At 31.5% G+C, this 27,526-nt stretch overlaps 1 protein-coding gene across 1 annotated transcript; it reads right to left on the bottom strand.

The window, feature by feature from the left end:
* Positions 1 to 362: 362 nt before the first annotated feature.
* LOC143241736 (uncharacterized) lies at positions 363 to 27,142 on the bottom strand. The gene is made up of 15 exons (XM_076484961.1): positions 27,119 to 27,142; positions 26,817 to 26,870; positions 26,664 to 26,720; positions 26,283 to 26,336; positions 23,439 to 23,492; positions 19,422 to 19,475; positions 18,706 to 18,759; positions 17,279 to 17,332; positions 13,587 to 13,640; positions 13,208 to 13,261; positions 9,726 to 9,779; positions 5,846 to 5,899; positions 2,887 to 2,931; positions 1,724 to 1,777; positions 363 to 455 (listed from the first exon to the last, which is right to left on the bottom strand). Exons 1-15 carry the CDS (start codon positions 27,140 to 27,142, stop codon positions 378 to 380), a joined length of 798 nt encoding a protein of 265 aa, XP_076341076.1. The 3' UTR covers positions 363 to 377.
* Positions 27,143 to 27,526: the final 384 nt, after the last annotated feature.

Here is a 27,526-nt window from a genome sequence, read left to right as displayed (position 1 = left end):
TACCACAACTGATATATATTTTGCTGTTCTATGAGTGATACTTGTTTTACTGTACTACAGTTGATATATTTTATTATGTTATGTGTAATTTGTTGAATATTGTTGAAGTGTTCATAATATTACTGTGATTATGGTTATACAAATACCTGAAAACTGTATTCAATAATTTAATGTTGTCAAATGGTTTTATACTTACTATGGTTTATAGCAGTTTTATTTTTATCAAATTTACACACATTTAAAAATATTCATTCCTTTCTGTTACAAATACTAGCAGTGAAAATTTGATATGAATAAAATATTAATAAGACTGAATGAACACAAAGTTTTACACATCAAGTTAAGTTTGTAACTAATACAAAAACACTATTGTCCGTTTAGTCTTCATGTATCCATCTCACCTTTGGTCCAGGATTTCCTCTTGGACCTATTATCCCTGGGTACCCTTGTTCACCCTAGTAAAACAGCAGACTGATAAATATAATTTGCATCAAACTTTCATAATAACTCTTTATGGTTCTACATTATATACCAGCAAATATTTTATTTATTTGAATAAATTATACAAGTGTAGTTCCTAAACTGACACAAAGAAACTTGAATAAATTATACAAATATAATTCCTAAACTTCCACAAACTAAAAAATTTGAATAAATTATACAAGTATAGTTCCTAAAAACTTACACAAGCTAAAAAACTTGAATAAATTATACAAGTATAGTTCCTAAAAACTTGCACAAGCTAAGAAACTTGAAAAAATTATACAAGTATTATTATAGTATTATTATACAAGTTCCTAAACTGACACAAAGAAACCTGAATAAATTATACAAATATAATTCCTAAACTTCCACAAACTAAAAAATTTGAATAAATTATACAAGTATAGTTCTTAAAAACTTACACAAGCTAAAAAACTTGAATAAATTATACAAGTATAGTTCCTAAACTTACATAAACTAAGAAACTGGAATAAATTATGCAAGTATAGTTCCTAAACTGACAGAAAGAAACTTGAATAGATTATACAAAAAAAGTTCCTAAACTTATACTAAGAATCTTGAATAAATTATACAAGTATAGTTCTTAAACTTACACAAACAAAGAAACTTGTATAAATTATACAAATATAGTTCCTATATTGGTAAAAGCTAAGGAAATTGTTGTACACAAATATAGATTCATGACCTGACAAAAGCTAAGGAAATTGTTGTACACAAATATAGATTCATGACCTGACAAAAGCTAAGGAAATTGTTGCACACAAATATAGATTCATGACCTGACAAAAGCTAAGGAAATTGTTGCACACAAATATAGATTCATGACTTGACAAAAGCTAAGGAATGTGTTGTACACAAATATAGATTCATGACAGAACTTAAGCTGAGAAAATTGTGACTTTGAATAAGTTGACATCATACAGACTAAAACATCAACACAAGTTTAGAGACTGGATATTGCATAAACTCAGAAACTTCTTATGTGGAATTATTTTATGATCAAAGTAAGTTTTTTCACTATCAGTTTAAATCTACTTAGTTACTAAAACCTAAATTAACTAGTTATTGTTCTAAATCTTCTCAAAATAAGGAATTCCTTGTATTGAATATAGTGTCATAGTTAAATTTATTTAACTATGCATGGCACTATATCAAAAAGAAGGGATTTCTTACTTTGAGCAAACCAATAATCAGTACAGTGTTAAAATGCAGGACATACAGGCAATCCATCTGGTCCCCTTGGTCCAGTGTCACCTTTGCTTCCCTTAGGACCCTGTACGCAGATGTTAAAATAAAAACATAGGTTTTTATACTAATGAACATTTTTAACAGTAAATTAGAAAACATTTATTAGATTTTTAAAAATATTGTGTTAACATAAACATATTTACAATATAGTATTGGTTTAAATAATATGAAAAGAAAATCAAACATATCTTTTAAATCTATTAAGGAACTTTTCTGGGACATTATAGGATATAATTATCTGATCGTGTTCTATAGGACACAGCTCTTCTAACTATAAAAGTATGTGCAGTTCTATAACCTTGTTGAAAATTTAGTGATGTATGAAAACAAATACAACCTATCAATAACATGAAATAATAGCTCTCGATCACATGGGTAGATGAAAAGCATTTCTAACAGGTAAATTGTTGTAAGTTTATAAAGATATAAGAAATTATTATATTAGAAATAAGTCATTGAATGTGACAAAATAAATAAAGGGTTTGGCAAATAGCATGAAAAAGTTTCATGAGTAAAACAGTATCTTATACAGAAATGACGTATCTAAGTAATGAAGTAACAACAGTAAATATCTGTAATGGGACGTATCCAAGTAATGAAGTAACAACAGTAAATATATGTAATGGGACGTATCCAAGTAATGAAGTAACAACAGTAAATATATGTAATGGGACGTATCCAAGTAATGAAGTAACAACAGTAAATATATGTAATGGGACGTATCCAAGTAATGAAGTAACAACAGTAAATATATGTAATGGGACGTATCCAAGTAATGAAGTAACAACAGTAAATATATGTAATGGGACGTATCTAAGTAATGAATTAACAACAGTAAATATATGTAATGGGACGTATCTAAGTAATGAAGTAGCAACAGTAAATATACGTAATGGGACGTATCTAAGTAATGAAGTAACAACAGTAAATATATGTAATGGCGAAGATCATTTAGATGAATGACATACTTGCTTGTATTTCCTATACTATACAGTAGACTGGATAGATGTGTTAATAACTAGTATCTTGTACAGTAAGATACTACTAGGTAGAGTGGGTGAATAAGATAGAAAGTATTGTCTACAATAATATTGTATCTAAGCAGACTGAATAAATGTAAAAGATCCCTCTCACCTGTGCACCTTCATTTCCTTGAATACCAAGTAGTCCTGGAGGACCCTGAAAATATTATAATCACGTCTATATAATAAGCTTTAATTCTTAGCTATAGTATTCTGTAAGATTTAATTCTTATCTATTGTGTTCTGTAAGATTAAATTCTTAGCTATACTATTCTGTAAGATTAAATTCTTAGCTACAGTATTCTGTAAGATTAAATTCTTAGCTACAGTATTCTGTAAGATTAAATTCTTATCTATAGTATTCTGTAAGATTAAATTCTTAGCTACAGTATTCTGTAAGATTAAATTCTTAGCTACAGTATTCTGTAAGATTAAATTCTTAGCTACAGTATTCTGTAAGATTAAATTCTTAGCTACAGTATTCTGTAAGATTAAATTCTTAGCTATAGTATTCTGTAAGATTTAATTCTTAGCTACAGTATTCTGTAAGATTAAATTCTTAGCTATAGTATTCTGTAAGATTTAATTCTTATCTATAGTATTCTGTAAGATTTAATTCTTCTCTATAGTATTCTGTAAGATTAAATTCTTAGCTACAGTATTCTGTAAGATTAAATTCTTAGCTATAGTATTCTGTAAGATTTAATTCTTATCTATAGTATTCTGTAAGATTTAATTCTTATCTATAGTATTCTGTAAGATTAAATTCTTAGCTATAGTATTCTGTAAGATTAAATTCTTAGCTATAGTATTCTGTAAGATTAAATTCTTAGCTACAGTATTCTGTAAGATTAAATTCTTAGCTACAGTATTCTGTAAGATTAAATTCTTAGCTACAGTATTCTGTAAGATTAAATTCTTAGCTACAGTATTCTGTAAGATTAAATCCTTAGCTATAGTATTCTGTAAGATTAAATCCTTAGCTATAGTATTCTGTAAGATTAAATTCTTATCTATAGTATTCTCTAAGATTTAATTCTTAGCTATAGTATTCTCTAAGATTTAATTCTTAGCTATAGTATTCTCTAAGATTTAATTCTTAGCTATAGTATTTTGTAAGATTAAATTCTTAGCTATAGTATTCTGTAAGATTAAATTCTTAGCTACAGTATTCTGTAAGATTAAATTCTTAGCTACAGTATTCTGTAAGATTAAATTCTTAGCTACAGTATTCTGTAAGATTAAATTCTTAGCTACAGTATTCTGTAAGATTAAATTCTTAGCTACAGTATTCTATAAGATTAAATTCTTAGCTACAGTATTCTCTAAGATTAAATTCTTAGCTACAGTATTCTGTAAGATTAAATTCTTAGCTACAGTATTCTGTAAGATTTAATTCTTATCTATAGTATTCTGTAAGATTAAATTTTTAGCTACAGTATTCTGTAAGATTAAATTCTTAGCTATAGTATTCTGTAAGATTTAATTCTTATCTATAGTATTCTGTAAGATTTAATTCTTATCTATAGTATTCTGTAAGATTAAATTCTTAGCTATAGTATTCTGTAAGATTTAATTCTTATCTATAGTATTCTGTAAGATTTAATTCTTATCTATAGTATTCTGTAAGATTAAATTCTTAGCTATAGTATTCTGTAAGATTAAATTCTTAGCTATAGTATTCTGTAAGATTAAATTCTTAGCTATAGTATTCTATAAGATTTAATTCTTATCTATAGTATTCTGTAAGATTAAATTCTTAGCTATAGTATTCTGTAAGATTAAATTCTTAGCTATAGTATTCTGTAAGATTAAATCCTTAGCTATAGTATTCTGTAAGATTAAATTCTTATCTATAGTATTCTGTAAGATTTAATTCTAAGCTATAGTATTCTCTAAGATTTAATTCTTAGCTATAGTATTCTGTAAGATTAAATTCTTATCTATAGTATTCTGTAAGATTAAATTCTTAGCTATAGTGTTCTGTAAGATTTAATTCTTATTTATAGTATTCTGTAAGATTAAATTCTTAGCTATAGTATTCTGCAAGATTTGATTCTTATCTATAGTATTCTGTAAAGATTTAATTCTTATCTAAAGTATTCTGTAAGATTTAATTCTTATCTATAGTATTCTGTAAGATTTAATTCTTATCTATAGTATTCTGTAAGATTTAATTCTTATCTATAGTATTCTGTAAGATTTAATTCTTAGCTATAGTATTCTGTAAGATTAAATTCTTAGCTATAGTATTCTGTAAGATTAAATTCTTATCTATAGTATTCTGTAAGATTAAATTCTTAGCTATAGTGTTCTGTAAGATTTAATTCTTATTTATAGTATTCTGTAAGATTAAATTCTTAGCTATAGTATTCTGCAAGATTTGATTCTTATCTATAGTATTCTGTAAAGATTTAATTCTTATCTGTAGTATTCTATAAGATTTAATTCTTATCTGTAGTGTTCTATAAGATTTAATTCTTATCTATAGTGTTCTGTAAAATTTAATTCTTATGTATAGTATTCTATAATATTTAATTCTTATCTATAGTATTCTATAATATTTAATTCTTATCTGTAGTGCTCTATAAGATTTAATTCTTAGTTGTAGTGTTCTGTAAGATTTAATTCTTATGTATAGTATTCTATAATATTTAATTCTTATCTATAGTATTCTATAATATTTAATTCTTATCTATAGTATTCTATAAGATTTAGTTCTTATCTATAGTATTCTATAAGATTTAATTCTTATCTATAGTGTTCTGTAAGATTTAATTCTTTGCCAAAACTGCTTTTTTTGCCAGATTTCTCAGATTTCACTGTCTAACTATACAAATACTTTAATAACACTATATTATGTGGAAAGTTTTATGCTTGCTACATAGAGAAGTATATTTTGTATACTATTCTATGATAAAATCATTTCTAAAGCAATAATCCAATCTTTTTTGTTCCTTGGTCAAGACACTTTTGATCTTTTTTTATAAATCCTAAACTCAGCATAAATATGAAACTTTTACACCCTACAATAGATAATTATGTTAAGTCCATTTCATTTTCATGTTTACCGGATTTCCAGGTGGGCCACTTGGACCTGTTGGACCTGAAAGTCCTGGTTCTCCCTACATAAGAAAGAACAATAGTATCCTGTTAAATTTTCAAAATTTTTGTTAAAGTTGCTAACATTTACCAATTAATAGTTAATTTAATGTTAAATGTTTTGTATTGTGGATAATTTTTATAAATAATTAACAAATGTAATTTAAGGTTATATTATACATATAGTGACATAATGCAGTCTTTATTTATTTTTTACCTGAATGTTATTGTAATATATCATGAGCTAATAGAAGTTCTCTGGCTGATTAGTTCACAAACATGTTGTTACGTTTCTAGTAATGTCTAACTTAACCTTGGTATTACTATAATGTAAAAATACTTCCAGTATATTTGGAGAAAAACAAAAGAAATAATAGTCACTTACTATCTAAGTTACTGATAATAAATTTTCAATAATTCAGAGTTATTAAAACATTTTGATCTCTTGTTATTTTAATTATTAATAACCAAGGCTTGTTACAACTCATATTAATGTTGTATTAACAGCAGTGTAACTAGAACTATTGTGATATACTACTCTATCAACTAGTACCAACAGAGTAGATATGATATAACTTCTGTGATATACCACTGAACCAATCAGTAATAGCTGAGAGTGATGTCAATCTTTCTGATGACATTTCTCACATCTAAAGTACACCACACCTCAATGACTACTTTCCATAATCAAACTAGTGTTTCAATAGTTCTATCATATAGAAATCCAGTGATTTGACCAGCATGTCTTCTTATCAAATATCCTGTATGTTCTTCATGTTTGAGATTTGTAACAGTTGAATGAGAGGACAGACTGAATGTCCTATCTTGGAGAAACCATACCTTCGTAGACTTTGTATCAGAAGGAGATCCTTTTTCATCATGCTGTCCGTGATATGTGGGAGATCTTGTTTTTTCTATTAACTATGTTTATGGACTCTTGTCTATTGGAAGACATTACTTTCCCTACCATACTGAGGTATCAATATTTCTAGGTAAGCCTTGTTCCACAAACTGATTATATTCATTTGTTACAAAGGATATTCTTTCCTTGAAAATTCTAAATCCTTGATCCATACAAATATTTATGATCCACTTATATGAATATTTTGAAGTAACAGTTTCATACCAAAAGTAGTTAATTTTCAGTAACATTGCTGTTCATATGAAACTCCAAACAATAAAAAAATTGTAGTTCCTATACTTTCTATTGTGCTGCAAGCTTATATTAGGTATTATTGTCACATGACTTGTATATTCAAATCATCTTAATATAATTAAGGAAACATTCCTCTGTATATGTCTTGCAAAGCTTCTTATGTGTAACTAGTAAAATTTTAAATTCAAATTTCAAAGTTACAACTGACTAATCTATTCAGTTCAGGCTTTATTTTGTTTACCACAAGGGCTTAGTTAACCCATAAAATATTGAAGCCTTTGTGAAGTCTGAATTGAATAGATTATTCAATTACAAATACTTGTAATTAAAAGTCCATTATACAGTAGATTGTTATGTGTAGCTACAATGTATCTATAATAGTTTAGTTACAAGTCCATTATACAGTAGATTGTTATGTGTAGCAACAATGTATATATAATAGTTAAATTACAAGTCCATTATACAGAAGATTGTTATGTGTAGCTACAATGTATATACAATAGTTTAATTACAAGTCCATTATACAGTAGATTGTTATGTGTAGCTACAATGTATCTATAATAGTTAAATTACAAGTCCATTATACAGTAGATTGTTATGTGTAGCTACAATGTATACATAATAGTTAAATTACAAGTCCATTATACAGTAGATTGTTATGTGTAGCTACAATGTATACATAATAGTTAAATTACAAGTCCATTATACAGTAGATTGTTATGTGTAGCTACAATGGATCTATAATAGTTATATTACAAGTCCATTATTCAGAAGATTGTTATGTGTGGCTACAATGTATATATAATAGTTAAATTACAAGTCCATTATACAGTAGATTGTTATGTGTAGCTACAATGGATCTATAATAGATAAATTACAAGTCCATTATACAGTAGATTGTTATGTGTGGCTACAATGTATCTATAACAGTTAAATTACAAGTCCATTACACAGTAGATTGTTATGTGCAGCTACAATGTATATATAATAGTTTAATTACAAGTCCATTATACAGTAGATTGTTATGTGCAGCTACAATGTATCTATAATAGTTATATTACAAGTCCATTATACAGAAGATTGTTATGTGTGGCTACAATGTATATATAATAGTTAAATTACAAGTCCATTATACAGTAGATTGTTATGTGTGGCTACAATGGATCTATAATAGATAAATTACAAGTCCATTATACAGTAGATTGTTATGTGTGGCTACAATGGATCTATAATAGATAAATTACAAGTCCATTATACAGTAGATTGTTATGTGTGGCTACAATGGATCTATAATAGTTAAATTACAAGTCCATTATACAGAAGATTGTTATGTGTAGCTACAATGGATCTATAACAGTTAAATTACAAGTCCATTATACAGTAGATTGTTATGTGCAGCTACAATGTATACATAATAGTTAAATTACAAGTCCATTATACAGTAGATTGTTATGTGCAGCTACAATGTATCTATAATAGTTTAATTACAAGTCCATTATACAGAAGATTGTTATGTGTGGCTACAATGTATACATAATAGTTAAATTACAAGTCCATTATACAGTAGATTGTTATGTGCAGCTACAATGGATCTATAACAGTTAAATTACAAGTCCATTATACAGTATATTGTTATGTGCAGCTACAATGTATACATAATAGTTAAATTACAAGTCCATTATACAGTAGATTGTTATGTGCAGCTACAATGTATCTATAATAGTTTAATTACAAGTCCATTATACAGAAGATTGTTATGTGTGGCTACAATGTATACATAATAGTTAAATTACAAGTCCATTATACAGTAGATTGTTATGTGCAGCTACAATGTATCTATAATAGTTTAATTACAAGTCCATTATACAGAAGATTGTTATGTGTGGCTACAATGTATACATAATAGTTAAATTACAAGTCCATTATACAGTAGATTGTTATGTGCAGCTACAATGTATACATAATAGTTAAATTACAAGTCCATTATACAGTAGATTGTTATGTGCAGCTACAATGTATCTATAATAGTTATATTACAAGTCCATTATACAGAAGATTGTTATGTGTGGCTACAATGTATACATAATAGTTAAATTACAAGTCCATTATACAGTAGATTGTTATGTGCAGCTACAATGGATCTATAATAGTTAAATTACAAGTCCATTATACAGTAGATTGTTATGTGCAGCTACAATGTATCTATAATAGTTTAATTACAAGTCCATTATACAGTAGATTGTTATGTGCAGCTACAATGTATATATAATAGTTAAATGACAAGTCCATTATACAGAAGATTGTTATGTGTGGCTACAATGGATCTATAATAGTTAAATTACAAGTCCATTACACAGTAGATTGTTATGTGCAGCTACAATGTATATATAATAGTTTAATTACCAGTCCATTATACAGAAGATTGTTATGTGTGGCTACAATGGATCTATAATAGTTAAATTACATGTCCATTACACAGTAGATTGTTATGTGTGGCTACAATGGATTTATAATAGTTAAATTACATGTCCATTACACAGTAGATTGTTATGTGCAGCTACAATGGATCTATAATAGTTAAATTACAAGTCCATTACACAGTAGATTGTAATGTGTAGCTACAATGGATCTATAAAGCAGTTATATGTTTGTTTTCTAGCAATATATACCTTATATATTACTTATGAACTTACCTTCTTCCCGTCAATACCAGGTTCACCAGGTGTTCCAGGTGGTCCCATTGGACCCTATCATAATTGTAAAAGAAACGTTTGTCTATATGATAAACATATAGAAGACATTCACACAAAACAGAAAATTATCAAAAACACAAGCAGAGAATATTGAAAGACATACAGACAAAATAGTAAATTATCAATAATAAAAGCAGAGAATATTGAAAGACATCAACACAAAACAGTAAATTATGAATACAAACAGAGAATACTGAAAGATATACACAAAAAGTAAATTATCAATAATACAAGCAAAGAATATTGAAAGACATCAACACAAAACAGTAAATTATCAATAATACAAGCAGAGAATATTGAAAGACATGCACACAAAAAGTAAATTATCGATAATACAAGCAGAGAATATTGAAAGACATGCACACAAAACAGTAAATTATTGATAATACAAGCAGAAAATATTGAAAGACATGAACACAAAAAAGTAAATTATCAATAATACAAGCAGAGAATATTGAAAGACATGAACAGAAAACAGTAAATTATCAATAATACAAGCAGAAAATATTGAAAGACATGAACACAAAAAAGTAAATTATCAATAATACAAGCAGAGAATATTGAAAGTCATCAACACAAAACAGTAAATTATCAATAATACAAGCAGAGAATATTGAAAGATATAGACACAAAACAGTAAATTATCAATAATACAAGCAGAGAATATTGAAAGACATCAACACAAAACAGTAAATTATCAATAATACAAGCAGAGAATATTGAAAGATATAGACACAAAACAGTAAATTATCAACAATACAAGCAGAGAATATTGAAAGACATCAACACAAAACAGTAAATTATGAATACAAACAGAGAATATTGAAAGATATACACAAAAATAGTAAATTATCAATAATACAAGCAGAAAATATTGAAAGACATACACACAAAACAGTAAATTATCAATAACACAAGAAGAGAATATTGAAAGATATAGACACAAAATAGTAAATTATCAATAACACAAGAAGAGAATATTGAAAGATATAGACACAAAATAGTAAATTATCAATAATACAAACAGAGAATATTGAAAGATATACACACAAAACAGTAAATTATCAATAATACAAGCAAGAATATTGAAAGACATCAACACAAAACAGTAAATTATCAATAATACAAGCAAAGAATATTGAAAGATATACACACAAAACAGTAAATTATCAATAATACAAGCAGAGAATATTGAAAGATATACACACAAAACAGTAAATTATAAATAATACAAGCAGAGAATACTAAAAGATATACACACAAAACAGTAAATTATCAATAATACAAGCAGAGAATATTGAAAGACATCAACACAAAACAGTAAATTATCAATAATACAAGCAGAGAATATTGAAAGACATACACAGAAAACAGTAAATTATCAATAATACAAGCAGAGAATATTGAAAGACATCAACACAAAACAGTAAATTATCAATAATACAAGCAGAGAATATTGAAAGACATCAACACAAAACAGTAAATTATCAATAATACAAGCAGAGAATATTGAAAGACATCAACACAAAACAGTAAATTATCAACAATACAAGCAGAGAATATTGAAAGACATACACACAAAACAGTAAATTATCAACAATACAAGCAGAGAATATTGAAAGACATACACACAAAACAGTAAATTATCAATAATACAAGCAGAGAATATTGAAAGACATCAACACAAAACAGTAAATTATCAACAATACAAGCAGAGAATATTGAAAGACATACACAGAAAACAGTAAATTATCAATAATACAAGCAAAGAATATTAAGAGATACACACAAAACAGTAAATTATCAATAATACAAGCAGAGAATATTGAAAGACATGCACACAAAACAGTAAATTATCAATAATACAAGCAGAGAATATTGAAAGACATATGCAGACAAAATAGTAAATTATCAATAATACAAACAGATAATATTGAAAGATATACACACAAAACAGTAAATTATCAATAATACAAACAGAGAATATTGAAAGACTTGCACACAAAACAGTAAATTATCAATAATACAAACAGATAATATTGAAAGATATACACACAAAACAGTAAATTATCAATAATACAAACAGAGAACATTGAAAGACATGCACACAAAACAGTAAATTATCAATAATACAAACAGAGAATATTGAAAGACATCAACACAAAACAGTTAATTACCAATAATAAACGCCGAGAATATTGAAAGATATACAGAAAAAACAGTAAATTATCAATAATACAAGCAAAGAATATTGAAAGATATACACACAAAACAGTAAATTATCAATAATAGAAAAAGAGAATATTGAAAGATATAGACACAAAATAGTAAATTATCAATAATACAAACAGAGAATATTGAAAGACATCAACACAAAACAGTTAATTTTCAATAATATAAGCAGAGAATATTGAAAGACATACGCACAAAACAGTAAATTATCAATAATACAAGCAGAGAATATTGAAAGACATACACAGAAAACAGTAAATTATCAATAATACAAGCAGAGAATATTGAAAGATATACACACAAAACAGTAAATTATCAACAAAATATGCTTAGTTACACAATAGTAATACCTCTGACACCAAAGACAAGTTATATTAAGTCATGGTATTGAACTCCATTCTATATTAACTGTAGTTCTAACACTAAGAGAGTGTCCAGTTTGTAACTCAGAGTGATCCTGAACATATCTTTGGAGACAAAATCATTAACAAGGAGGTCTTGAAGCATGTGAACATGACCAGCGTAGAAGCTATGCTTCTTTAATGACAACTGTGCTGGGTTGGTCATGTGGTGCATATGATAGAACATAGACCTTTGAAGAATACTTTATGGAGAACTTTTCTCTGGCCAGTGGTGAAGAGAAGGACCAAGTTGAGTTACGAATATGTAATAAAGCGTAACTTGATCACAGCTAATATACATACTACACATTGAGAGACCCTAACTCATGGTCACACCACATGGCACAAAGCTATTCAGGACTGTTCAGAGGATGTGCAGGTAATAGTCTCACAGGATTGTCACTCTTGGAGACACACCTTGCCTACAGTGTTTCCTATAGTAAAATAAATATTTGTGAAAAGAAATGTGCCAGCAAGTTCAGGCACTTATCACAAAATGCTGGAATTACAGTAAACAATTCAAGAGTATCTGGTTTCTCAGCCCTTTCCCTATGTCATCTTTGATTATTGAAGGACTGCCACTGAAGTTGACACATGCATACAAACATTGACTTGATTTATTCTAATTATTATATATTTATCAGTTACACAACATTTTCTGAAACATCAGAAGCTGATAGTGATGATAATTTCTGACATTGAAGTAAGAATCTTTGTCTATGATAAGTTATTTAGTCAAAACTGGTTATATACACATAAGTAATTGGCTTGTAATAGTTTCACACTTACCGGAGCACCAGCTCTGGCCACATCACCAGGTCTACCTGGTTCTCCTTGGTCTCCCTGAAGTAAAACAACACTTTTTATCATTCTCAAGGTTTAGTTATAATATGACATCAGAAATATTTCTGGTCATTTATGGGAAAAACACAACTTTTAAAAAATACACATTAAAACATATATTTGAAATATTCAAAGGTTTGGTTCATTTCATTTTGTAAACAACTGTGTTCTACAGTTTTTACTGCATACAACACAATTAAAAAGTTAAGACTTCATTATCCTATCTTAGCTGTACCTCTAATACTGGAATAAAACTTTATATCAGTATTTAAAATTATTTTAATAGTAATATGGAACAATATTCCATGATCATGTTGCTCTTCACCTTCTCTCCTTTAGTTCCTGGTGTTCCTGGTTTGCCTTGCTGACCTTGTACCCCCTGGTGAATGAAATTAATTACATGATCATGTCATCTAGTTATAAGACATATTTATAAATATTAAATTTAGTATGCTGTCATCATACAAAGGTCAGTTTCTTCCCCTCAAAGTAGCAGTATATTGGATGCTTTTAATTAGAATTTTAATGAAGTATCTATTAAAGAATGTTACTATATATATGTGCATCAGCAGATTTACAAAACCATAAAAAGTATTATTACTAGAAATAAGTTTTAAACTACCTTTAAAAAACCAAAAATGAATCAATACATATAAGAATTAGAAACAAAACAAAAGAGCTAATATTTCTTAAGAAACAAAAATAAAAAAATTAGGCCTACAGTATACCCAAGCCTCAACAATAAAATCCAACATTTAAATCAGTGGTTCTTAACCTGGGTTCAATCGAACCCCAGGGGTTCGGTGGAGGTCAAGACACACACATTGTGTGTATGTCCATTCCGTTCACACCACGCGTATGATTTGTGACGTCATACTCCACTTGACCATCATTGGCTGCAGCTGAACACGTCACATCACTTGGCCTTAATATCTGTGCTGCAGGGAACTTTGTGCGCTTAGCAGTGGACTTGTGACTGTAGTAATCGTGCCTCATTTGTGATTTTTTTCTTAATCTTTCAATCCCTTCATACTAACTATATCGAGCAAAAACAGAAAGCGGTCGGAAGAATACGTACAATATGGATTCACGTGTGTATAACGGAACATGATGGGAGTCAACGTCCTCAATGCATGATTTTCAATACCAAGTTGAGCAATTCTAGTCTAGCACCAGCAAAACTAAGAGAACACTCCCTAAAGCTGCATGGAGATGGGAAATACAAGAACTCAACACTTGCTGAATTTAAGGTAAAGAGAGTCAGGTTCGATGAAAAGGCTACTTTTCCTGTTCTCGGCTTTGTACCCATTGATAAACTGATCCTCACAGCATCGTACGAAGTTGTGTACTTGATCGTAAAGCAGAGCAAACCACACACCATTGGTGAAGCACTCATGAAACCAGCTGCATTGAAGATGGCAAATATCATGCAAGGAAAAATTGCTGAAAATAAGTTATCCCAAATTCCGCTTTCAAATGACACCATCAGCAGCAAAATAGATGACATGAGCGATGACATCTTGACTCAAGTAGTTGCAGATCTGATTTCAAGCCCAGTAAAATTCAGCCTTCAACTCGATGAGACCACCGATGTTTCCAGTCTAAGCCAGCTTGTTGTATTCGTGCGCCATGTGAAGAACGACGGGATAAAAGAAGATTTTTTATTTTGTAAACCTCTTACAACAACAACTAAGACGTGAAGAAACTTGTGGAAGACTTCTTCAGAGACAATGATCTTTCGTGGGATATGGTTTCTGTAATTTGTTTGGACGGAGCTCTAGTCATACTGGGACGAAACTCTGGTTTTGGTGCACTGGTGAAAGCCGTGCACCACACATCATTGTAACACACTGTGTTCTGCACAGACATGCATTGGCAACAAAAACCTTGCCTTCAAAACTGGCAGAAGTATTAAAAATTGTCGTGGAATGTGTGAACTTTGTGTGAAATAGTGCCCTGAAGCATCGCATCTTCAAAGAGCTGTGTAATGAAATGGGTTCTGAATTCGGGGTACTTCTGTACCATTCTAACGTTCAGTGGTTATCCCGGGAAAAGGTGTTGAATCGTGTTTTTGCCATGTGTGTGAAATTAGCCCTATTTTTGCAAGAGCACCAACATTGTCATGCAGATTGCTTCGAAAAATCTGTGTTCATTCTTATTTTGGTGTACATGGTCGATATCTTCAATGCTCTCAATCATCTCAATCAACAGATGCGGGGTGGTGAAGTCAACATCATCAAAGCTGAAGAAAACATGAAGGCTTTTCAAAAAACTACCATTATGGAGATGTTGAACAGAGAATGATAACTTCGCAAACTTTCCCCTGCTGGACGACTGTGTAAGTAAGATCGAAGATGTGTCTGAAATCGGAGACATTTCTGTACTCAGGGAACTGAAGCAAGCAATTGCCATGCACTTAGATGAGCTCGCAAAGTCTCTTGATGGATATTTCCCCACCAGAGAGTCTTATCCAGCATGGGTGAGACAGCCATTCACGTTTAGTGTTGCGACAGCAGATGTCAATGATGAATACCTCGACGAAATCATTGAACTCCAGCAGAGCCAGGTTCAACAGCAACTTTTCAGAACAACAACGCTCTCAACGTTTTGGTGTCACCAAATCGTAGCGTACCCTCTTATTGCTAAGAAAGCCCTTGAGATACTCATACCGTTTGTTACAATGTATCTTTGCGAGCAATCCTTTTCGAGGATGGTAGACATAAAAACGAAGAAAAGGAACAGACTTTGTTGTTAAAATGATATGATAGTGGCACTTGCCAAGGTGAAGCCGCGCATTTCTGAACTTGTCTCTGAAAGGCAACAGCAAAAGTCACATTGATTTGCAGCACATATTGAGTTATGTTTTTGTTTTTATTTGAAATTCATATTTTGTTGGTTTTGTTCTTTGAACACAGTGATATTGTGTGCAACTGATGCATAGTTCATTTTGTGCACTAATAAAACATCTACTTATGTTTTGAATTTGAAAAAATCATATTTTATTGTTCCAATTGCGAAGGGTTCAGTGAATGCAAGAACAAAATTTCTGGGGTTCAGTACCTCCAACAAGGTTAAGAACCACTGGTTTAAATGTTACAGTATTGTCAACAGACACATCAATGAAATTCAACATTCATATATTACACCTACAACACGTTCTACAGTCTATTCTGGATAATGAAACATGAAAATAAAATTGTATGTTAAAAACATTACTAATATCTATCAATAATAGTACAAATGTTGATTTTAGTATGTTATAATTTTCTTTAACGAAGTATTTGGTTTCTGTCTTCTTCACAGAGGTTTATGTCTGTTTCTTTATAGTGTTTTCTAACTTCTGGTTCTTCTTTCAACACATAACATGAAATTTAAAGACACTAAGGACATATGGTTCATCTAGTACATCCCATCCACTAAAGAAAATCATAACCAGCCATTATCATTTAAATATTTAATAAGTTTTCCCTTAAACTCACTCACATTTATTCATCCACCTTATCTGAAAGCAAGCCATTCCAAAAGCCAACCAACCTGTTTGATAAATAGAACTGTAACTGTCGAAGATGACTCCTACCCTACCAAAATTTTATATGTCGAAGATAACTCCTACCCTGCCAAAACTTTATATGTCGAAGATAACTCCTACCCTGCCAAAAATTTATATGTCGAAGATGACTCCTACCCTGCCAAAAATTTATAGCTGTGTCTCCTAGTCCTTAATCAAATCTCCTCTAATTCTTCTTTAATTAATAATTTCAGAGAGGGTTATTTAAAGATTTTTTTTCTCATATATCTTTAATCTTTTAGGGCAGTGTGTAGGACTCATAAAAGATGGGGGAAAATGGAATTATTGAAACATGATTTTAGTGTTTACAGATCAACTCTTAAAAATACTTTTTTTCTTTTTGCTAAATATCGTTCTAAAATAAATACTGGGATTTATAAAATAATAATGTTTTAGAAATTCATCTCATAAAAAACAGTAAGCTGTCAAATTTGTTTTCAAAGACTTACTGGCATTCCAATCAATCCTGGTTCTCCACTCAGACCTTGTGGTCCTCTGAAGCCCTGGAATAATTAAAAAACCAGAAATGATCAATGTATTTTACTGTAATAACAAGTGATAATTATAATTAAACTTACCTTTTGTTGGAAATAATAATCAGTGATGTCGAGAAAACCCACTTGTAGAGAAATTTATATGCAAAAACGGCTCGTTTGGGTTGAGAAAATATTTTACGTAGAAGAGCGAACAACGTTTTTGGGTCATCGTCAGGTTCAACGAGCCGTTTTTGCATACATATTTACCTTTTGTTTGTTGATAGCAAAGTTTTTACAAATCCCACATAAAATAATACCTTAGTACTTCATTTTTGACATCTTTTGAAGAGAAACTCGTAACTTTGTAAACTGAAGGTTAAGACACTATTAGTTATGGTCAGTAAGGCCAGTTGTTGGAGTGGTTACATACCATAATCCACAGGTAGTAGTCCTAAGATACTATCACTAAGGCCAGGTGTTGGAGTGGTTACATACCATAATCCACAGGTACTAGTCCTAAGACACTATCAGTAAGGCCAGTTGTTGGAGTGGTTACACACCATAATCCACAGGTACTAGTCCTAAGACACTATTAGTTATGGTCAGTAAGGCCAGTTGTTGGAGTGGTTACATACCATAATCCACAGGTAGTAGTCCTAAGACACTATCAGTAAGGCCAGTTGTTGGAGTGGTTACATACCATAATCCACAGGTACTAGTCCTAAGACACTATTAGTTATGGTCAGTAAGGCCAGTTGTTGGAGTGGTTACATACCATAATCCACAGGTAGTAGTCCTAAGATACTATCACTAAGGCCAGGTGTTGGAGTGGTTACATACCATAATCCACAGGTACTAGTCCTAAGACACTATCACAAAGGCCAGTTGTTGGAGTGATTACATACCATAATCCACAGGTACTAGTCCTAAGACACTATCACTAAGGCCAGGTGTTAGAGTGGTTACATACCATAATCCATAGGTAATAGTCCTAAGACACTATCAGTAAGGCCAGGTGTTAGAGTGGTTACATACCATAATCCACAGGTAGTAGTCCTAAGACACTATCACTAAGGCCAGTTGTTGGAGTGGTTACATACCATAATCCACAGGTAGTAGTCCTAAGACACTATCACTAAGGCCAGTTGTTGGAGTGGTTACATACCATAATCCACAGGTACTAGTCCTAAGACACTATCACTAAGGCCAGGTGTTAGAGTGGTTACATACCATAATCCACAGGTAGTAGTCCTAAGACACTATCAGTAAGGCCAGGTGTTAGAGTGGTTACATACCATAATCCACAGGTAGTAGTCCTAAGACACTATCACTAAGGCCAGTTGTTGGAGTGGTTACATACCATAATCCACAGTCCTAATTTAAATGTTTCAGATCCTTACCGTGTCTCCTTTATCTCCTCTTCTGCCTTCTTCTCCTTTTTTACCTTTATCACCCTGTTAAATATAAATAATTATTTATTTAAACTGAAAGTCATACAATGGGCTGTCTGAGCTTTCTACTATGAGGAATTAACCCATAGATTTTAAAAGATAAAGTCCATAAACTTATTGCTTCATAATAGTAGAAATAAATGAAAATCTTCACTTAAATTGTTACATTTTATCAATCTAAGGTTTTTGTTGTCATTGTATGGATCCTTGAAACTTTCACATCTATCTAAACTTTGGAAAATATTATAAGGAAAACAAACTGTTATATATAATAGAGTTTACTTCATCAGAAATTAAGATAAACTAATAGAGTTTACTTCATCTGAAACTAAGATAAACTAATAGAGTTTACTTCATCTGAAACTAAGATAAACGAACAGAGTTTACTTCATCTGAAACTAAGATAAACTAATAGAGTTTACTTCATCTGAAACTAAGATAAACTAATAGAGTTTACTTCATCTGAAACTAAGATAAATGAATAGAGTTTACTTCATCTGAAACTAAGATAAATGAATAGAGTTTACTTCATCTGAAACTAAGATAAATGAATAGAGTTTACTTCATCTGAAACTAAGATAAACTAATAGAGTTTACTTCATCTGAAACTAAGATAAACTAATAGAGTTTACTTCATCTGAAACTAAGATAAATTAGTTTCTTACCTCTTGCCCATCTTTTCCTGCTAAACCTCTTTCTCCTCTTTCACCTTTCTCTCCCTTGTAATAAAAATAAAACAGTATTTAGTCTTCACATGTTAGATATGCTGGTTAAAAATGTTCTTTCTGTGACATGTTGCACATTTTAACGGAAGTTATTATTATGTTTATACTTACATCCTGGGTCATTTGGTTTAGTTTACTATTCAGTTTCCTTATGCCAGATCACACCCTATTAGGGTTAATAGGATAGCATTACTGACTCATTGGACTATAACTATTGCAACAAAAAACACTCAATGTTTGTAAATTATGGTGTCACTCCCTGTAATTAAGTTGATCAGATGTGTTGTCGGTAATTTCATTTGTAATCTTGTCATCGCATAGCAAGTAATAATAAAATAAAACAATGAAACATGCCAGGTACTATAAATGTATAAAATAGACAGGATATGGTTTAAAACACAAACGTTGACAACTAAAACTATTAAATGTTGTACTTAAAACTTCTAGGAAGTTTAGTTCTGTTCATTTAAAAGTTCAAACATTTTGTAACTGAGCATATTATGTTTTACTTGTGAGAGTTAAACTCCAATAAATACTCAGTCTAGTGTGTAACATATCCTGATATTTTATTTACTCTTGCATAAGGATAGATTAATTACATATATTCTCTAAATTTCATAATTTACTACGCAGAATAACTGTTTCTTTGTTAGGTTACAATACGTAGTGTACATTTTAGTGCTCACAGTCATGGTTTATTGATGTTTCTTATCCTAATTACACAACAAAACTGTTTCTTTGTTAGGTTAAAACATGTAGTGTATATTTTAGTGGTCATAATCATGGTTTGATAAGGTTTTTCTTTAGTTCAGGAAATAAATGTAAATTTGTCAAAGCTGTCTTTCATTAATTTGTTTGTTGGGTTTTATGCAATGCAAGTCCATAGCTATCTACACTAGTTGTGTCACGATATTTGAAAAACACGTATGTTAAAAAAGTCTTTATATAAATGAATAAAATTCCTGCAGTCACAGCATCTTCGTATAGACTAGTAAGAACCACTTCTCTAGCTACTTGTTTTAGTAGTGAACAGTAGTCAGAACCACTTCTCGAGATACTTGTTTTACTAGTGAAAAGTGCTCAGAACCACTTCTCGAGCAACTTGTTTTAGTAGTGAACAGTAGTCAGAACCACTTCTCGAGATACTTGTTTTACTAGTGAACAGTGGTCAGAACCACTTCTCAAGCTACTTGTTTTAGTAGTGAACAGTAGTCAGAACCACTTCTCAAGATACTTGTTTTAGTAGTGAACAGTGGTCAGAACCACTTCTCGAGCTACTTGTTTTAGTAGTGAACAGTGGTCAGAACCACTTCTCAAGCTACTTGTTTTAGTAGTGAACAGTAGTCAGAACCACTTCTCAAGATACTTGTTTTAGTAGTGAACAGTAGTCAGAACCACTTCTCGAGATACTTGTTTTACTAGTGAACAGTGGTCAGAACCACTTCTCAAGCTACTTGTTTTAGTAGTGAACAGTAGTCAGAACCACTTCTCAAGATACTTGTTTTAGTAGTGAACAGTGGTCAGAACCACTTCTCGAGCTACTTGTTTTAGTAGTGAACAGTGGTCAGAACCACTTCTCGAGCTACTTGTTTCAGTAGTAAACAGTGGTCAGAACCACTTCTCAAGCTACTTGTTTTAGTAGTAAACAGTAGTCAGAACCACTTCTCGAGATACTTGTTTTAGTAGTGAACAGTGGTCAGAACCACTTCTCGAGCTACTTGTTTTAGTAGTGAACAGTAGTCAGAACCACTTCTCGAGATACTTGTTTTACTAGTGAATAGTAGTCAGAACCACTTCTCAAGCTACTTGTTTTAGTAGTAAACAGTAGACAGAACCACTTCTCAAGCTACTTGTTTTAGTAGTGAACAGTGGTCAGAACCACTTCTCGAGCTACTTGTTTTAGTAGTGAACAGTGGTCAGAACCACTTCTCGAGCTACTTGTTTTAGTAGTGAACAGTAGTCAGAACCACTTCTCGAGCTACTTGTTTTAGTAGTGAACAGTAGTCAGAACCACTTCTCGAGCTACTTGTTTTAGTAGTGAACAGTGGTCAGAACCACTTCTTGAGCTACTTGTTTTAGTAGTGAACAGTGGTCAGAACTTCTCGAGCTACTTGTTTTAGTAGTGAACAGTGGTCAGAACCACTTCTCGAGCTACTTGTTTTAGTAGTGAACAGTGGTCAGAACCACTTCTCGAGCTACTTGTTTTAGTAGTAAACAGTGGTCAGAACCACTTCTCGAGCTACTTGTTTTAGTAGTAAACAGTGGTCAGAACCACTTCTCGAGCTACTTGTTTTAGTAGTGAACAGTGGTCAGAACCACTTCCCGAGCTACTTGTTTTAGTAGTGAACAGTGGTCAGAACCACTTCTCGAGCTACTTGTTTTAGTAGTGAACAGTGGTCAGAACCACTTCTCGAGCTACTTGTTTTAGTAGTGAACAGTAGTCAGAACCACTTCTCGAGCTACTTGTTTTAGTAGTAAACAGTAGTCAGAACCACTTCTCAAGCTACTTGTTTTAGTAGTAAACAGTGGTCAGAACCACTTCTCAAGCTACTTATTTTAGTAGTAAACAGTGGTCAGAACCACTTCTGCATCTACTTGTTTCAGTAGTAAACAGTGGTCAGAACCACTTCTCAAGCTACTTGTTTCAGTAGTAAACAGTGGTCAGAACCACTTCTCGAGCTACTTGTTTCAGTAGTGAACAGTAGTCAGAACCACTTCTCGAGCTACTTGTTTCAGTAGTGAACAGTAGTCAGAACCACTTCTCGAGCTACTTGTTTCAGTAGTAAACAGTGGTCAGAACCACTTCTCGAGCTACTTGTTTCAGTAGTGAACAGTAGTCAGAACCACTTCTCGAGCTACTTGTTTTAGTAGTGAACAGTAGTCAGAACCACTTCTCGAGCTACTTGTTTTAGTAGTAAACAGTGGTCAGAACCACTTCTCGAGCTACTTGTTTTAGTAGTGAACAGTAGTCAGAACCACTTCTCGAGCTACTTGTTTTAGTAGTAAACAGTAGTCAGAACCACTTCCCGAGCTACTTGTTTTAGTAGTGAACAGTGGTCAGAACCACTTCTCGAGCTACTTGTTTTAGTAGTGAACAGTGGTCAGAACCACTTCTCGAGCTACTTGTTTTAGTAGTGAACAGTAGTCAGAACCACTTCTCGAGCTACTTGTTTTAGTAGTAAACAGTAGTCAGAACCACTTCTCGAGCTACTTGTTTCAGTAGTGAACAGTAGTCAGAACCACTTTTCGAGCTACTTGTTTCAGTAGTGAACAGTAGTCAGAACCACTTCTCGAGCTACTTGTTTTAGTAGTAAACAGTGGTCAGAACCACTTCTCAAACTACTTGTTTCAGTAGTAAACAGTAGTCAGAACCACTTCTCGAGCTACTTGTTTCAGTAGTAAACAGTGGTTAGAACCACTTCTCGAGCTACTTGTTTCAGTAGTAAACAGTGGTCAGAACCACTTCTCGAGCTACTTGTTTCAGTAGTAAACAGTGGTCAGAACCACTTCTCGAGCTACTTGTTTTATTTAGTGAACAGTAGTCAGAACCACTTCACGAGCTACTTGTTTTAGTAGTAAACAGTGGTCAGAACCACTTCTCAAGCTACTTGTTTTAGTAGTAAACAGTGGTCAGAACCACTTCTCGAGCTACTTGTTTTAGTAGTGAACAGTGGAAACGAACTGAACAGTATTACTCCCACCCCCTGCTGAAAGGGGATGTATATTCAGTAACTAATCAGCAAGTACACTAATCACCAGGCTAAGCCTGGCTTATTTTACTAATAAAGACAAGTTTGGTACAATATAATAATCACAGCCATCTTTAGCAATAGCTATCTCAGTATTTCTTAATTGATTTAAAAACAGTTCTCCATTGCCACGAAACTCATAAGAAACTTTAGATTATTCACTTGTGAACATAACTTAGGTATAAGATTAACAGAATTGAAGCATTACCTTCCTTCCTGGTAGACCAGGTATACCCAAATCTCCTGGTACACCTTTCTGTCCCTGGTAAGTAAGGAAAGATCTACTTATGTTAAAGGTATTCAAACTAAAATACTGACCACAGTAGTTAAAAAGTTATTATTGACAAGTTATACCACATTATGTACCAAATCAATTTGAATTAACTACATTTATAACTATATTTATAACTACATTTATAACTATATATAACTACATTTATAACTATATTTATTACTACATTTATAACTATATTTATAACTACATTTATAACTATATTTATAACTATATTTATAACTACATTTATAATTATATTTATAACTACATTTATAACTATATTTATAACTACATTTATAACTATATATAACTACATTTATAACTATATTTATTACTACATTTATAACTATATTTATAACTGCATTTATAACTATATTTATAACTACATTTATAATTATATTTATAACTGTAGTAGAGATTTCACTGAAATAATTTAATAAATACTGGTTTTTATTCAGTAGACTAACTGATGCTTACGACTTTAAAATATATTATAAAATCATTTGTCCTAGTGCAAATTCAGTTTAGTCAATATGTTAATGTTATAATGACATGCATTCATGTTATATATAACTCATGAACTGCAGTAAAGTCAAACTTAATTTATTGTCTGTCCATAAATGAGGCTCTCTTTATCCCACAACATCACTGGTCTACACTCCACAAGAAACAACTGTAACACTTGTCTAACTCTACAAGAAACAACTGTAATGTAGATTTATCACACATAGCCAACATCACTGGTCTACACTCTACAAGAAACAACTGTAACACTTGTCTAACTTAATGTAAGTTTATCACACTTAGCCAACATCACTGGTCTCCACTCCACAAGAAACAACTGTAACACTTGTCTAACCTAATGTAGGTTTATTACACTTAGCCAACATCACTGGTCTTCCACTTCACATGAAACAACTGTAATATTTGTCTAACTTAATGTAGGTTTATCACACTTAGCCAACATCACTGGTCTCCAATTCACAAGAAACAACTGTAACACTTGTCTAACCTAATGTAGGTTTATTACACTTAGCCAACATCACTGGTCTTCCACTTCACATGAAACAACTGTAATATTTGTCTAACCTAATGTAGCTTTATCACACATTGCCAACATCACTGGTCTACACTCTACAAGAAGCAACTGTAACACTTTTCTAACCTAATGTAGGTTTATCACACACAGCCAACATCACTGGTCTACACTCCACAAGAAACAACTGTAACACTTGTCTAACCTAATGTAGGTTTATCACACATAGCCAACATAACTGGTCTGCACTCCACAAGAAACAACTGTAACACTTGTCTAACCTAATGTAGGGTTATCACACTTAGCCAACATCACTGGTCTTCCACTTCACAAGAAACAATTGTAACACTTGTCTAACTTAATGTAGGTTTATAACACTTAGCCAACATCACTGGTCACCAATCCACAAGAAACAACTGTAATATTTGTCTAACTTAATGTAGGTTTATCACACTCTGCCAACATCACTGGTTACCAATCCACAAGAAACAACTGTAAGATTTGTCTAACTTAATGTACGTTTATCACACTTAGCCAACATCACTGGTCTTCCACTTCACATGAAACAACTGTAATATTTGTCTAACCTAATGTAGCTTTATCACACATTGCCAAAATCACTGGTCTACACTCCACAAGAAACAACTGTAACACTTGTCTAACTTAATGTAGGTTTATCACACATAGCCAACATCACTGGTCTTCCACTTCACATGAAACAACTGTAATATTTGTCTAACCTAATGTAGCTTTATCACACATTGCCAACATCACTGGTCTACACTCCACAAGAAACAACTGTAACACATGTCTAACCTAATGTAGGGTTATCACACTTAGCCAACATCACTGGTCTTCCACTTCACAAGAAACAACTGTAATATTTGTCTAACTTAATGTAGGTTTAAACACTTAGCCAACATCACTGGTCTCCAATCCAAAAGAAACAACTGTAACACTTGTCTAACTTAATGTAGGTTTATCACACTTAACCAACATCACTGGTCTCCAATCCACAAGAAACAACTGTAACACTTGTCTAACTTAATGTAGGTTTATCACACTTAGCCAGCATCACTGGTATTGCACTTCACAAGAAAAAACTGTAATATTTGTCTAACTTAATGTAGGTTTATCACACTTAGCCAACATCACTGGTCACCAATGCACAAAAAAACAGCTGTAATATTTGTCTAACTTAATGTAGGTTTATCACACTCAGCCAACATCACTGGTTACAAATCCACAAGAAACAACTGTAATATTTGTCTAACTTAATGTAGGTTTATCACACTCAGCCAACATCACTGATCTCCAATCCACAAGAAACAACTGTAATATTTGTCTAACTTAATGTAGGTTTATCACACTTAGCCAACATCACTGGTCTCCAATCCACAAGAAACAACTGTAACACTTGTCTAACCTAATGTAGGTTTATTACACTTAGCCAACATCACTGGTCTTCCACTTCACAAGAAACAACTGTAATATTTGTCTAACCTAATGTAGGTTTATCACACATAGCCAACATCACTGGTCTACACTCCACAAGAAACAACTGTAATACTTGTCTAACCTAATGTAGGTTTATCACACTGAGCCAACATCACTGGTCTACACTCCACAAGAAACAACTGTAATACTTGTCTAACCTAATGTAGGTTTATCACACTTAGCCAATACTACTGGCCTTTACTCCAGAAGAAACAACACTTTTATCAGTCAATAAAGTATTTTACCTTAACTCCAGGAAGTCCAGGTTCTCCAGGTTTTCCTGAAGACCCTTTAGGTCCCTGTTTTGGAAATGTTACCAATAATTAGAGAAGATACTTCTATTTAAATATGTCACATGAAATCTATTAAGAATCATCATAAAAAAGTAAAGTAATGAAGAATAAACAATAATGAATTTATCACTAAATTATGATGGTAATAAATAACACTGAATTCTGTGCTATTCCAAGCAGATTTCACAACACTAGCTAGATGATTGAAGGGGTCAGCTACTTTGTAATAAAAAAACTTTAAAATTTATATTAATATGGATTAATTCTTTCCTAGTTTACTGCCAGTTGTTATCCTGCAGTTTGAACCCACATATTTCAAGATGATTTACATACGGGCACAATTGTTGTTTCCAAGTCGATTCCAGGAATTCCATCCTTTCCTGGGGGCCCCTTTAATGGAAAAAAAAAAAATTAATTGCAAAATAATAAGTAATGTTATTTATCAAAGAACTACACAAAAGTAAACTAGTGAGTGCTAGAACTTACAGGAGGTCCTTGTGGTCCAACTGGTCCAGGAAATCCTTGAACTCCTCGCTCACCCTGGAAAATAAATCATTTAACTGGAGCATATATTTTTAATAGTTATGTTATTTATTAAAGAAATGGTTTACTTAGGGTAACAATTATGTTATTCCTTAACTTGTATTTCTACCAATCCTACACAAGCCACTGAAAATGTTTAAAATAATACCAGGAGTCAAAAGGTAATCTAGTCAGTTTTAAGGACAACACTGAAACTACAGTATTAATAAATCCAGTTGTGTAGATTGTTAAGTTATTATGCTCACAGCTTTATTGTTTTTTAGGGACATCTTACATTTGGCCTTATTTATATGACACTAACTATCATAAATGACCCAAAGACAATGTCTACTGCTATTCTAACAAATGAGTTAATGAATGCCTACAGATAACTTCCATTGAATTCTATTCCCAACAAGTAAAACATAACAGGACAGATTCCAGCATTAGTATCGGACAGCAAAAAGGTATCTTTAGTAATTAGGTGTGAGACCTTACACAAAAATGTATAAAATTGTAATGTGTTGATTGTGACATATCCTTTCATTTCAATTTATAGAAACGACAAATTTAATTTTTTGTTGTTATACACAAAGCTACAGAATGGGTTATCTGTGCTGTATGCATCATAGGTATTGAAACCAGGTATGTAATGCTGTGCAACTGAGGAAATC

Source organism: Tachypleus tridentatus, unplaced genomic scaffold (genome assembly GCF_004210375.1).
Source record: "Tachypleus tridentatus isolate NWPU-2018 unplaced genomic scaffold, ASM421037v1 Hic_cluster_1, whole genome shotgun sequence".
Taxonomy (NCBI): Eukaryota; Metazoa; Arthropoda; class Merostomata; order Xiphosura; family Limulidae; genus Tachypleus; species Tachypleus tridentatus.
The sequence above is the reverse complement of the archived record's forward strand: the minus strand, read 5'-3'. Positions and strand labels throughout refer to the sequence as shown.

Coding starts and splice junctions, on each gene's coding strand:
- LOC143241736 (XM_076484961.1), bottom strand. CDS start 27,142: ATGTCCCTAAAAAACAATAAAGCT. Junction 18,760..19,421: donor CAGGAAAAGATGGGCAAGAG/GTAAGAAACTAA, acceptor TATATTTAACAG/GGTGATAAAGGTAAAAAAGG. Junction 5,900..9,725: donor CTGGTATTGACGGGAAGAAG/GTAAGTTCATAA, acceptor TTTCTTATGTAG/GGAGAACCAGGACTTTCAGG.